Raw genomic sequence first — 13,720 nt, 5'->3', positions numbered from 1 at the left:
AACCCACGCTTTTCCTCACTCCTCTCCCCAGGATAGGTAGTTCACCTGTTTCCTACATCCTGCACCTCAGTGTCAGAGTTATCCCTTATCCTTCTAGAATAATTCACAGACCATAAAACTGCCTCCGACCTTCTCCCTCCCACACATACACACTTCCAGCCAGAAGTAAACTTTCTCTTGGCTTCTCTGAGAAGCCACTCGCACCACAGCTGTTTGGAGCCCCGTCTGATCTGTCTTACTGGTCAATTAATTCCTTCAGGACAGAGGTTTTGGCCATTAAATGCTTCCTCCCAGTTCTTCTCCTCCTCCCAAAAATGCAATCTTAGTACCTTACATGGAGCAAATCTGTAATACATGTTGATACTGTGGTTCGGAGACTCAAAGCTCCCAAGAAGATGGAAAAGTGAACAGGAGACAGGACGTGACAGAGGACGTCCACGTCACGAGGCATCAAGAAGCATTCATACGTGAACGCATGGTGTAACTTCCAAGGGGGCTTTCTCAAAGCCAGACGGTGTCTCACAGGAAGAAAACACAGCATTCTGCTTACTTTAGGATAACTTAAATCTTTTCTCTCCTTTTCAACTATGCCTGAAGCCTGATTTAGATACATTTCAAATTCCAAAATATCCACCAAAGCTGCTCACTTCAGGCTACTCTGCTTTCAATGTGTCATAAACAAGCACCAAAGTAAAAGAATTTTAAAAAATATACAACCCACTAGTTAATTCCCCGCCCATACCCCAACCACTCCAAGGTTAACGCTGCTGTGCTTTCTTCAAAACTGAGCGTTGCTGTTTTGTAGGCATGCGTCTTGTTTTACTTAAAGGTGCTGTTACATGCTTCAGTCTACCTTTCACTTTTATTCGCTAAGCACGGTATTTCTAAGATCCATCCGTGATGCCATGAGTACAACCCATCTGCTGCCTCTAGCTCTTCTTTTTCTACCTCGCACACTGGTCCTTCATTTTCAAAGATTTCATCTCTGTGGAAATCTTTGGGAAGGCTCAAAACCCAATAATGGGCATAAACTTAAATGGGCAAGAACTACTCTCACCAAGGAAAATCAAAAATAAGAACATTCATTCACCCAAACAATATTCAGTAATGCCCATGGTGGGTCAAACAGTGTGCTCAGCGTTGGAAACACAAAGACGAAAGAACCAGTCCACGCCCCTAAGCAGCACACAGAGCAACACAGGAGCACCGCAAACAAGTGACACACTTCCTGATGGCGGGTCCAGTGACGTCCAGAGAGAACAGAAGAAAACTACTCCTTTCAAGGTGGACTACGGAACCAAAAACTGGAGGATGAGTAAGACAAGCAGGAAGAGGGTCATCCAGGCAGAAAAACATCACATGGAAAGCCACAGAGGCGTGAGAAGACTGGTGTGCTGTTATCACTGCAATCCTGGAACTGCTGAAACATGAAGGCGGGGGCAAGGCTGGACAAACAGAAGGGCCAGGTCAATTCTCAACCCGTGAGCCACAGGCAAGCTGCAAAAAAAACTGCCATGTATAAAACTTGTTTTACACACACAGAGAGAATTAAAGCAAAGTCAGATGGCCCAGACCAGATTCTGGACAGTGATACAACGGGGTGCAACTTACTGTGAGCAAGAGGAAAACATAACATCAGGCCCCACAGGCAGTCCTAATGCAGGGAGCAGATCTTCCCGAAGGCACCACCACCCCGAGGGAAGGCCAAGTGAGCAGTGGGGAGGGCAGCTCGCACCATGTGTGAGGCCCTCACACTGCTTCCTCCTTCCCCATGTGGGGCTGGAATTGCTGAAACATGGAGGTTTGAAGTACTGACTTTTCCGAGTTTTGACTCTTTCGATCATTTCCACTGCCTGCTGAGAGGCTAAATATTCTGGAATGGAAATATAGCTGGACACAAAAACGCTGAAATCCACTCGGCCAGACAATAAAGATACTTTGTATCTAGTGAAGGAGTTTACATCCTACGCTGTAAACAAATCAGTCTTGAAGAATTCTGGAGGGGGAAGACACAGATGTCTGTCTCAGAAAGACCAGCACAGAGGGGGTGTGCTGATGGATGAAAGGGGCAAAGAACAGTAAAGGTAAGAAGATAAATAAGGAGAGGATGACCCCCAGTCCCGGCAAGAGAAGGGTAAATCAGACGAGGTGCATCAGGGGCTGGGGAGCAGGGTCTGTGCCACAGTGATGAAACGATTACAGGAGGAAATGGAAGAACGGAAGGAAAGCAGGAAACCACCCAGGTCCCCCGGCCACTGAAAGCAGCAAGCAAAACCTACCAGAGAGGATCCTATCCACCTTCAAAATGTAAGTTATTATCCAGGATAGCCCCCCTTTTCAGGCAATCAACAAATTACCCCAAAATGACCTACTCATTGCAACCTCACTCGCAGTTATCAGCAAGATGTGGTGGTGCAGAAAAACACTGGCATGAGGAGACCCTTCCTAGAATTAAAGTCAGCTCTGACTTGAATTTCCTAGATCACTGGTTGGTTTGCATCCATCCATAAAATGAAGATATTACTAATTTAAAAAAAAAAGAAAGATAGGTCAAGGAACTTGCAGGCAAAAGCATTAGAAGCTTCCAGGTGGCGTGGTCAAAACTGCTGTCCAAGGCAGGGCTGTTGTGGAACTTTGTCGAGTTCTGGCTTCTGTAAGGAACCTGATGTGCCCTGTTTTGTTTTAAAGAGCTACGCGGACAGAAGAAGGCTTTCTCTCAGGCTCTTCAGAGCTCTCCAACGACAGCAAAATCTAGTTTCTCTTTCATCCCATGCGGGAGCTTGTGAATATGGAAGCAACTCTCCCCAGCTCTGTGGGTCTGACCCCCAGCCCTGCGTAGGTAGTACTGTTTCTTCTCGCATCCCGGGCTTCCGAACATCGAGAGCAAGTCACACACTGTGTGAGTTCACATCCAGTTCACACCCCCAGTGTGATAACACTTTTATTTCTTTTGGGTGGTTTTCTGTAGTCTTCCTATGGCAGGGGTTGTAAGTCTCTCCCACCTTAGCCAATTCTTTGGCCCTGGCACCTCCACAATCCATTCTCTCACAGCGACAGAGGGATCTTCTCCGATCACTCAGATTACATCGCTTTTACTGCTTAAAACTCTTCCAGAGGCTGCCCCCTCCCTTCCGTGCAACCTACACTTTCTGCCCCGGCCCACAAAAGCCTACGCACTGCACCTCTCCCTCTCAGCTCCTGCCACTCTCACCCCAGGTCCCCGGCCGCCCACTCAATGCCAGCCTCACGGTCCGAATCACTTCCCCAGGGCCTCTGCACCGGTCCCCGGGCATCCTGCCTACTGGAAACGCTCCTCCCACAAGTCTTCCCAGGACCAGCCCCTTCTCGTCATCCAAGTCTCAGCAGAAATGTCACTTCCCTGACCGTCCATCGCAGCCATGCGATGTTATTTAGATCCTACGTAACCCTCACGATTTTTTTTTAATTTTCCACATTCCCCTCCACAACCCTTCACGAAACTCCATTTAAAAGGGAAGCTACCTGAAATCTGTCTTTTTCTTTCTTATATCCCTGGCACTTAGGACAGTGCCTGGAATACAATGGATATTCACCAAATATTTGTTGAACAGACGTTGTGCCCAAATCGCCATCCAAAAACAATCAGCAGGTTAATGAGAAAAAATGAAGAGCAATGAACTGATGTGATTTCACTCAATGTCAGTCCCTAGTTTATTTCTGATAGACTCATCCGATTACATTGAATTACTATCCCTTACTATACAGACAAGTCTGCAGCAGCAAGCGAACATGCTGTCACTTCACCCCATTTTGAGATCCCACCCGCAGTGGGCATTCCTCCAGGTCACTGCTGCACCTCTCGGGCCCCTGGAAATGACTGAAGAATGATGATGGCAATCTCACAGCAGACGCTGCATCTCCCTGTCCTCCTGTTTCCCAACACGCCTCCTCCACTCTGACCCTCTCCTCCCACCTTCACACCCTATTTAAGATACCATCTAAAGAAAGACTATCCAACACCCCTCATACAAAAGGTAATCATTAAAGGAAAAAAAGATAATCATTACACCCCTTTTCTTTCCCTGCAGATATGGAAGAGCTGAGATCTCTATGGAAGTATTAGAGGCAGAAAAAAATAGTATCACAGAGACATTTACTTTACACAGGATGAGGTCAGCTCCACGTCAGCTGAAACTTGATAAGAGAACCACTTACCAATCTTCTCATCCAGTTTGGATTTAAATATGGGACAATATCTCTGTTTTCTTCTATCTACGTCAAAAATAATTATAGTTATGCTCTGAAGAGCAATATTTGAAGTTGTCATTAGCCAAAGGAACATCAGGACTACTGTTAAGTATATGAAAACATTCTGATCTGAGCATTGCCGTCTCCAACAGAACAATTCTTCACAGGTGGACCTGGTTCACATCTCATTTCTGCCAGTGACCCGGGGAGTAAGTTACTGAAATCTTCTGCACTTCAAATTCCTTATCTGTTGAACGAGAGTGGGAAGCCTCCCTCCCAGAGTCATAATGGGATTAGACGGATGAGCAGCCTAACCTAGGGGCAGGTGTTGGGCACAGAGGGGTGCTCAGGAGAAGCTCCCACATCATCCTGGGTGGGAAATGGGAGCGCAGGGCTTTCAAGCACACTGTTTCACAGAGAAATTGTTCATTTCACTGTGGAACATCAGCAAACTGTCTTAGCCATGTTTACTATTACCACTAGCAGTTTAAACTGGTATTCTAAAACACTTTACTCATTATTGTTCTCTACTGTTTTTCTAAATGTGTGCCTTGGGGATTTCTAGTTGAAATGTTTGAAATTTAAATAAATAGCACTAAATTATACATTTGTTTCTAGAAAAACCATTGAAGTATGCATTTCAAAAGGGAAAGTTCAGTATTGACTGGCCCCATGAACACTTCCAGTGAAAATCTGGTCCAATTAACCAAATAACTTGTTTTGGGATAAATTTTATGTAGAAAAAAAGCTAAAAATGATCACACTTGCTGAGCCTGCAAAGCTACTTTTCCTGCATATAATCTGATTACCATGGGAGTTTGTATTTCTTTGATAAGATAGTTTTCTTTTGATAAGACAGTATGCAGAGTGTTTTAAGAATCCCTGTCTCCTTGATGCTCAGTGAGTGATCCTGAAGGATCTCCTAATGACTAAGACCTTTTGGCTCTCCCCAACAAAACGTAAAATTTTACTCTTTCCTACCACTCCAGCATAAGTATACACCTCATACACAGTCCATCATCTGTGTTTGCTTTTCTCAATTACATCTGATTAAAGAAAAATGTGCTGTTCAGTACCTAGCACACCATCAAAAGAGAAGTATTTAAATAATGTTTGACTTAAGTGGCATGAGCTGAAAAGAACACACTGGATTCCTAAATTCTTATACCCCACTCTTACTCTTTACGATACTTGTCAGTAGAGAAGGCTGGTGCAAGGTTTATACCAGGTGATGGCACGTCATACCAACGTGTACAGGTACACAGTTACCCTATTTGAGCTGAAGAGAGGCTGGACCTCACGTGAGCTGCGAGAATGGCTCAGTGTTAAGTCAGAGCTAGAAAGACTTTTCAAGGAGTCTCACACACTATGGTAGATTACCAAGAGATAAAGGTCTACAGTATTCCTTAAAAGCTCCAGAAAAGAGAGGTTTTGTTTTATTGTTTTTACTGTCTGCTGCTAGGGGTAGGGGACATGAAGAGAGAGAGAAAATAGTTCTTCCTGGAAGCAGTGTATGAATAAATGATCCTCCATGTTCCCCCCATAAATAAGTTAATTTTTTAAACATAAGCAGGTGTACATCTGTGCTATGTCTTTTTATAAAGTCTAAATCTGGTTGCGCCGAAACCAGGTAAAATTATCAAAATGCCTGAATGCTCTTCAGCTTTTAATTAGTACAGTAGAAATCACAAGGCAACAAACTTCACTATAACACATAAAATGTGAGATACTTTGCACATTTTTTTAAATAGATGATTTGTTTAACAACCTTTGAAAATCACAATTCTATAGAGAACCTACCTTAAACCTTATTCTGGAATAAAATCTAAGCTAACTCACCCCATTACCACTCAACAACAAAAAGGAATTCTTTCAGCACTTGGTATAATCCTACAAACACAATGTTCCAAAGCTATAACCTGAAAGGTCTGGAATATCAAAACACAATCTCGGTTTAAGAAAATGTGCGCAAATAAAACCAGCCTTCTACATGAAAATAACACAAGCATTTCAGCAAAAGTTAAGCTCTTGGGCTGTAGAGCTGACCAAGATACCTGTAGCCATCTTCATTAATGCATAAATCCCACTGACCAGGTATCAAACTTCTAAAGGAACTACTGAGAGATCCCATTTTTTTTGGTCCTAGACTCCCCAAACTAGAAGCTCAAATAATCAGGTATTATTTCACAGCATCATAGAACACCTAGAAATAATTATGATGCCTCTGTAGCACTGAAAGATAAAATGCCAGAAACCTAAAAATAAATCATTAGTTCAACTGAGCTTTTGAAAATAAAGCTATTATTTTCTCGCAAATATTACCTCTGTTAGGGCTACATGATGAAATTCGTTTAAACAGAACGCTAAATTAAATTATCAGAAAACCTCTTCTCCAAGTCATTAAAGATAAGAAGTCCATTACTATCTCATTTAAAGTATTTATGTAAATATAAAGCTGCAAATACGGGATTAAGTGTAAAATTATTCTTTGTGCTACTTCCTCAAACCAAATGCACTGTCAACAGAGGGGCCACCAGGCACGTGGCTATTTAGATGTAATTAAAATTAATTTTTTTTTTTTAATTCAATTCCTTGGTCCCATTAGTCACATTTCAAGTGCAGTAGCAGTGGCTGGCTGGCGGCTACCATGCTGAACAGCACAGATACAGCTCATTTCCATCACAGCTGGATGTAAACACCAAAGATATGACATCTATCATTCAGACAGGCAAATTCAAGTCCTCTGGCCTTCCACGTGGCACTGCAGAATACTATGCACGACTTCATGTGTAGATTTTCTTAATTTACATTTCAACAGCAGATATAAACAGAAATTTTTATAAAACTGTATCTAAAAAGAACAGTGAATGCTTTTTGAGTTAGCTAAGCTCCTTCAGAAAACTATTTTTGTTTAAATACAATTCTTGGCAAAATAAAAGCAATGAAAAGAAGATATCTGATAAAATTTTAAATAGCAGAGAAATTTTGCTTTTAATGATGATTTCCCTTTTTGATCAGCAAACACAGTATGAGAGTGGCTCACTAAAAAGCCGTGCTGTCAAACTGCAAATGACCCTTTCTTTAATGAAGAAAAGTAAGGTGTCAAGTATGAAAGATTAATCAGTTTCTCCCCACCAAGCTGTGGAAATATCACAGAACCAGACACACTAACCATGTCAGGAATCTGAAAATGAGTGTTAATTATTACACCCATTCCTGCAGCAGCCTGTTATTACCTCTATTGTGATTCTCAGCGCTTGTCTACTTATTTTTATTTAGTCTGCTAAAAACGCATTCTCCTCTTCTGGTTTTGGGTCCAATTATCACTTCATGTCGCACATGAAAGAAAACCACTTGATTCTCTACCGTTTGGTGAGAAAACACACAAACACAATTTATTTGCACATTTTTAATATAATGCAGTCTAAATAGCAAATTGCTATCATTAGCAAGCCTTTAAAAGCAAATCAAAAAAAAGTACTCAATGCCACAGACCTGTACGCTTAAAAATGGTTATAAAATGGTCATTTATGTGATGTACATTTTATCCCAGTAAGAAAGTCTATCAAGGCAAATACCTACATTCCCAGACTATCTATTTTTTCATGTCAAGCATAACGCTTTTCCTGATAAATTGGTTAGAGTTTTTCAAAATAATAAATTTGAAATCTCACTCGATGCTGGAATAAAAATTCACATTAAAAGCTAAAAAGGAGGGAGGTGGGTACAGCTCAGTGGTAGAGTGCATGCTTAGCATGCATGAGGTCCAAGGTTAGATCTCCAATACCCAATTTAAAAAAAAAAAAAAAGCTAAAGAGAAATATATTTAAGACAATAGCCTTATTTTCAAGTATTTCAAATATTACACGGTAAAGATACATATAACATGAGGTTACTAAATGGAAGTTTGTTTCGTATTTTTATGTCTCGCAAGTATAGGAATCTCCAGTTTAACCAATTTTGCAAAATCAGGAGCAGAAACTCTTATCTAGCACCATTCCAAGCAAGGCAATTAGGCACTAATTGCTTCATAAACAGTCACTCTAATCCTCACAACTACCCTAAGAGCTAGGTATTATTCTCATCCCCATTTCACAGATGGTGAAACTGAGGGACAAATCATTAAAAAAGGAAAAAAGCCTATGGTCATAAAGGTAGGAGCTGAGCAAATACTGAAGCATTAGTCTGTTCAAACCTGGGGCACATGCCGCACACCACACTGAGTCTCATTAAGATTCCACTGACACTAGGAAAGGCAATCAGAAGAACCATGCTGCTAAATTAAATACAGTCTAAAGAGCTACATAACTTTTTATAAATTGTGATGATCTGGTATGTAGTTGGCAGAAGGAAAACTTTCATAAGTGTTTATTTAGAAAGCGCAAAGGACACCATAACATACAATGGATCTTAAAGGAAGAAATCACGTTGCAACAACTAACACTTGCCTTGTTTCTATTTTTAGGAAAAATTCACAGAAAACTTGCAGAAGTTATTTCAAGGCAAAGAAATGTGAAACCACAGAATAAAGAATTTTAACAGCAAAATCCCTTACTCTCATCCATTGTTCATATTTTAATTTGGGGCATTCATATCACAAATCTAACTTCGTAACCAGGTATTAAACTAAAGCAAGAGGGATAATGTTACACTTTCAAATTCCTTGCATCCTGGCAGGACAAGGTATCTCAAACCATATGAACTCAATTATCAATTCCAACAAATTAAGTCTGTCCAGCACGTGAAATTTTAGGATGCCCTCCCATGACACAAACAGGGGGTTAGGGGACAGAACATTATATCCTACATCTGTGACTACAAATAAACATATCTGTGGTCACTGATTCCACAGACTGTATAAAAGTAAAAGAAAAGTTGTTTTTGTGTTTGAAAAAATGAAGCCATTAAGAAAACATCGGATGACTGCAAGACGATCTCGTTTCAGTGCGAGAGGTTTAAGTACAACTTCCTAGAAGAAACACGCTACTCAAGTCTGCATGAGCTACTGCAATCCTCCAGATTCTGCAACCGTTGAAGGAAAGGGGCATTTCAAATGTCTCAAACCTGCTGTTCACCTGTGGCCTGGCGGCCACGTCAAGAACCTACGGAACCTATAAAGAACTCACTAATCTGCTCAGAAGTCTCGCTAAAACAAGCTGTGGAAAACAGAGGGAGCCAGGCAAATATGTTTCATTGCAATCAAAAACTTTGAGGTTGCATTTATTAAAACCCGTTTCCAAAAAGAGATAGAGCAGCTTGGCCGCTATTACAGATACAAAGATCGAAATTCAACTAAAGATAGAGCAATGATACGCTTTTCAGTATGTATATTTCACTCCAACTTAAAGTTGTTTGTTGTTGGGTTTTTCTTTAAAGACAAAGCAAATAAGATTCCTGGTTCCCCTGTTCTTGACCTTCAAGAACAGCAAAGAGTCAGGACCCAACCAGAGAAAAAAGAAAAGTTTGAGTGGCTGCCCCACCGACTCTGGAGCTGTTGCTGGGACCCCTCCCTTCAGTGAGGGTCTCCACGTTCCCGCACGCCGGAGTTGGGGTGGGGAGCCCGCCGGAAGGAGCCGCGGCCGCCCCCCCGAGGTTCACAACGCGTGGGCCCCCCGCGACGCGGACTCCAGCACCCGGGCTCCACTTGGGACCCGCACGAAGGCGCGCACCAGACCCCCGCCCGCGACCTCGCACACTTCCGGCCCCAGCCCCGGCCCCCTACCAGCCCGCCAGCTTACCGGCATCATTTTGGACCCAAATCGCATCGAAGCGGGTGGCCAGACCGAGCCCGGAGCCGAGCGGAGGCGCCCCGGGGGTCGCGCGGAGCGGGGGAGGGGAGCGCAGAGGGAGGCCGCCCGGGAGGCGGCGGACCTGTTGCAAGGCGGCGGCGAGTGGCGGGGCGGCGCGACGGTCCGCACAGCTCTCCCCGAGGGCTGGGGCGCCACTGAGCCCCGGGCCACCCCCGGCCGGGCCCCCGACGCGGCTTTGTCTCCTCAGCGCTCGCGACGGCCCGGGCTCCCTCCTCCACTCCGAAACCAACTAATCCCGGGGCCTGGCCCCCGCCGAGCCCGCGCCAGCTCCGCCCCCCGCGCGGGGCCCCGCCCGCGGCGCGCGAGACGGGCTGGGGGAGGGGAGGCCGCGGGGATGGAGCCGCGCGCGCCTGCGCGGGCCCGCGGCGAGAGGGAGGTGAGCCGGCGGGCGCGCGCCCGAGGCGGCGGAGGCCGGGCCGCCTTTTCTTTCTTTGCCTTCGGACGACGCGCCGCCGGAGGCGCGCGGCGGAGCGACTGGAGCGCGCGCTTCCAGGAGGGGCGGGGGAATGTGAGGCGGCGCCTCGCGAAGACAGAATAAGGAAAGACGCCAGAGGAGCCTGGGGGCTTCGGCCGTCGCCTCCCTGCGGTTTCGAACTGTGCCAGGGGCTGAATCCTGGGCCGCGACTCTGCTCCCGGTTGGGTCCTGTCCCCGCAGCGCCGCTGAGCTCGGCCGGAGCCGTGCGATCGGACCTCGTGGGAGGACCCGGCCGCGCGGCTGGAAGGCCGGCGTCCCTGGAGGCGGCGAGGACTGCCCGGTCCCAGCAAGATGGAGCTCGGCGGTGCCGTTTCAGCCCGCAGCGCATTCCGAGAGTTCCTCGGGGAAGGAGCCCCCGGGCTGTCGCCTTTCTTCTCATTTGCCATCCCCCAAATTCTGCCTTAGAACTCCTGTGTGACTTTCTATAATTAAAAAAAAAAAAAGCAAACACTTAAAGATGACTAAAATGGTACATTTGGTGTTTTACCACAATAAAAATAAGTAAATAAAATAAAAAAAGGTAAAAATGTGTAAAGCAGCTTTCCGAGGTGCTTCTCTGCTGCTCTAGAATGTCCTGGATTTCCCCTCTGAAGGGTGCTCGTTACACCTCAGGACGGTCTCCGGGTACACGGTACACGGTACACTGTACACACTGTGCTCCCTTTGCAGGGGGCCAAGCGAAGGCCTAGGAGAATTGCAGTGGCTCCTTTTGAAAGAGTGGCAGAGCTGGTTAAGGTATCCTCTCCACCTTCCAGGGAGGGAGATTCTCAGAACCCGGACTCCAGGAAGCTTCAGTTCTGGTAAGATTGTCCATGTAAGCGAGCTCATAATCACTTTTCTCTATGATTCCAAAAAGTTAAGTGGAGTAAAGCACCTGGATTTATCTAGCCTCAAGGATGGACAATTCTTAGTCCAACATGTCCCTTCCCAGGATCTCCATCAAATTCCTATTGTACTCTCGCAGCTACATAACTGGAAACACTAACTATGGCTAATTCAATTAGAAGTTCTCCAAAAATCTAGTTTAACGTCTAGTGATGTTAAGAGGATTGTCCTCAGTTAAAGGGAATTCATCTTTTCATTCATTCAGTAAATATTTACCAAATACCTGTCATGTGCTGGGTATTCTCCTAAGTGCTGGGATACATTAATGAAGAAAACAAAAATTGGATGGATAATAAAACCGATAGCTAAGTATATTAATAATTAATAATTACATAAATTACCAAATATAGTTACAAGAAAAAAATTAAAGGGGTTAAGGGGATGAGGCACCCTGGTGCAATTTTAAATCGGGTGGTCAAAGTAGACTTCACTGAAAGGATGATGTATGAGCACAGACTGGAAGGAGATGGAGTGAACTATAGCCTTCTTGAAAGCTTCCAGGCAGAGGGAATAGCCAGTGCTAAGGCCTCAAGGTGGGAGCCTACTTGGTGTATTCCAGGATTATCAAGGAGGCCAGGAGGGCTGGAGCAGACTGGGTGAGGGGGAGAGGAGCAGCAGATGAGGTACAGTAAAAAGTCAAGGGCAAGTCCAAGGTTTTTGGCCTGAAGCACAGAGGTTGCTACAGAGACAGGGAAGACCCTAGTGGAGCAAGTTGTAGGGAAGAGGCAATCATGTTAAATTTGAGAATCTTAAAAATAAAAGAAACCCTAATCCTGGAATATAGCACATCTGTGGAAAGCAGGAATCCTTTTTGGCAACCGCAGTTCATAAAGGGATTATATGACACAAAAAAACTTACCTCACATTCCTCTGGCTTTCATTATTTTCTTGCATGCAGAGAACTCAGAAACAACATAAGATACCGTGATCTACAGTCATCGAGAAAAAGAATTGTGGATATTGGTCACTAAACCTCCTGTTCTCAACAATGAAAAAACATCTCTCTTTGCTATCCAAAAATTGGTCACACACACCAGTATTTATTTAGAGTGAGCATTGGCAGCCCTGGCTTATTAATAACACAATAACAGAAGCAGAAGAAAGGAGAGAAGAATTTGGAATAAGATGGCCTGGGTCCATTTCTTTCCTGCCCGTTTCTCTCAAGAAGAGGAAGGAAAGCAGGACAGCAGGACAGCAGCTGGCAATTTGTCCCGAAACTCACTTTCAGCCAATTGAGAGTTTCCTGCTGCCAAATAGCAGGTATGTTTCTGTTGAGGGTTTTGTTTTGTTTTCTTTCTTTCCTTTTTTTTTTTTTAATAGAAAGCTTGTCTATGCATTGTTTCATTCCTTCAAATTCTGTGCCACTCACATATAGCTCTCAGACGAGTTGTTTTCTCCCTTCCAAGTTCTGCTTTCGTTCTTCAATCCCACTCTCACCTGCTGATTCTGTCAAGAGCCTCTCTCCGGCTCCCCTCCTCTATAATTCTGTATTCAACTCAAGAAATATAAATCAAATCCCCACCTGCTGGGTGGGGAGAAGCTGTCTTCTCTTTGGATCTCACTCACCCCCAGGCACAGAACCATTAATTACTTGTTTGGCTGGAGTTCAGATGTTTAAGTTCCCAACTTCCTCCCCGTGTTACTTTCTTTCCCATTTCCCACAGGTGTTCCAAACCCCACCTCCCTCTCCCCACTCAGAAGATGAACTCCCATCTTGCTTACTCAATAAAATAGAGGTGACTGGGGCCTGCACTCCTGCAATATCATTTCCCCCACCTCCAACTCATTCTGCAGCCTTGGTTTTCTCTCTCTCCTTCCCTCCTTCCCTCTCCTTCTGTTGATACATTTTATTAATACTCCGGTGAGCTTGTATTTTGCTAGGCACTGTTCTAGACTCAGGAGATGCAGAACAAAGACTCTGCCTTCGTGAAGCATCTATTCTAGTCAAGGAGTTAGACAATAAATGAATGAGGTTATAATAAATACTATGGGGTATGAGGGTGGGGGGAGCAACCAAGTAGATCAAGAGATTAAGGTTTGGTTTAGATAAGGTAGTGAGAGAAGGCCTCCAAGGAATGAAGCAAGCAAGGGAATGAGACTCTAGGCAGGGGGACAGCAAGGGCAAAGAGCTTGAGGCCAGAGTGTGCATGGCATCTTAAAGGAACAGCAGAAAGGCCAGTGTGCCTGGAGCTGAGTGAACAAGGAAAGGAGTCATAAAGGAGGTGGAAGATGTAGCCAGGGGCTGGATGATGTGGGACCACCTCATGTTCCACCAGTTATCCTCCCTCTTGAAACTTCAGATGCTCCATTTTTCATTCCCCTC

At 44.5% G+C, this 13,720-nt stretch overlaps 1 protein-coding gene across 2 annotated transcripts in view; it reads right to left on the bottom strand.

The window, feature by feature from the left end:
• TP53BP2 (tumor protein p53 binding protein 2) overlaps positions 1 to 10,406 on the bottom strand; it is a 54,331-nt gene extending 43,925 nt beyond the window's left edge. For both annotated transcript variants that reach the window (XM_006198848.3, XM_072948680.1), the window contains exon 1: positions 9,966 to 10,406. In XM_006198848.3, coding sequence (XP_006198910.1) covers positions 9,966 to 9,992 — 27 coding nt within the window. In that variant the 5' untranslated portion in view covers positions 9,993 to 10,406. The remainder of the gene's footprint in view (positions 1 to 9,965) is intronic.
• Between the last annotated feature and the right edge of the window lie 3,314 nt (positions 10,407 to 13,720).

Source organism: Vicugna pacos, chromosome 23 (assembly GCF_048564905.1).
Source record: "Vicugna pacos chromosome 23, VicPac4, whole genome shotgun sequence".
Lineage (NCBI taxonomy): Eukaryota > Metazoa > Chordata > Mammalia > Artiodactyla > Camelidae > Vicugna > Vicugna pacos.
The sequence above is the reverse complement of the archived record's forward strand: the minus strand, read 5'-3'. Positions and strand labels throughout refer to the sequence as shown.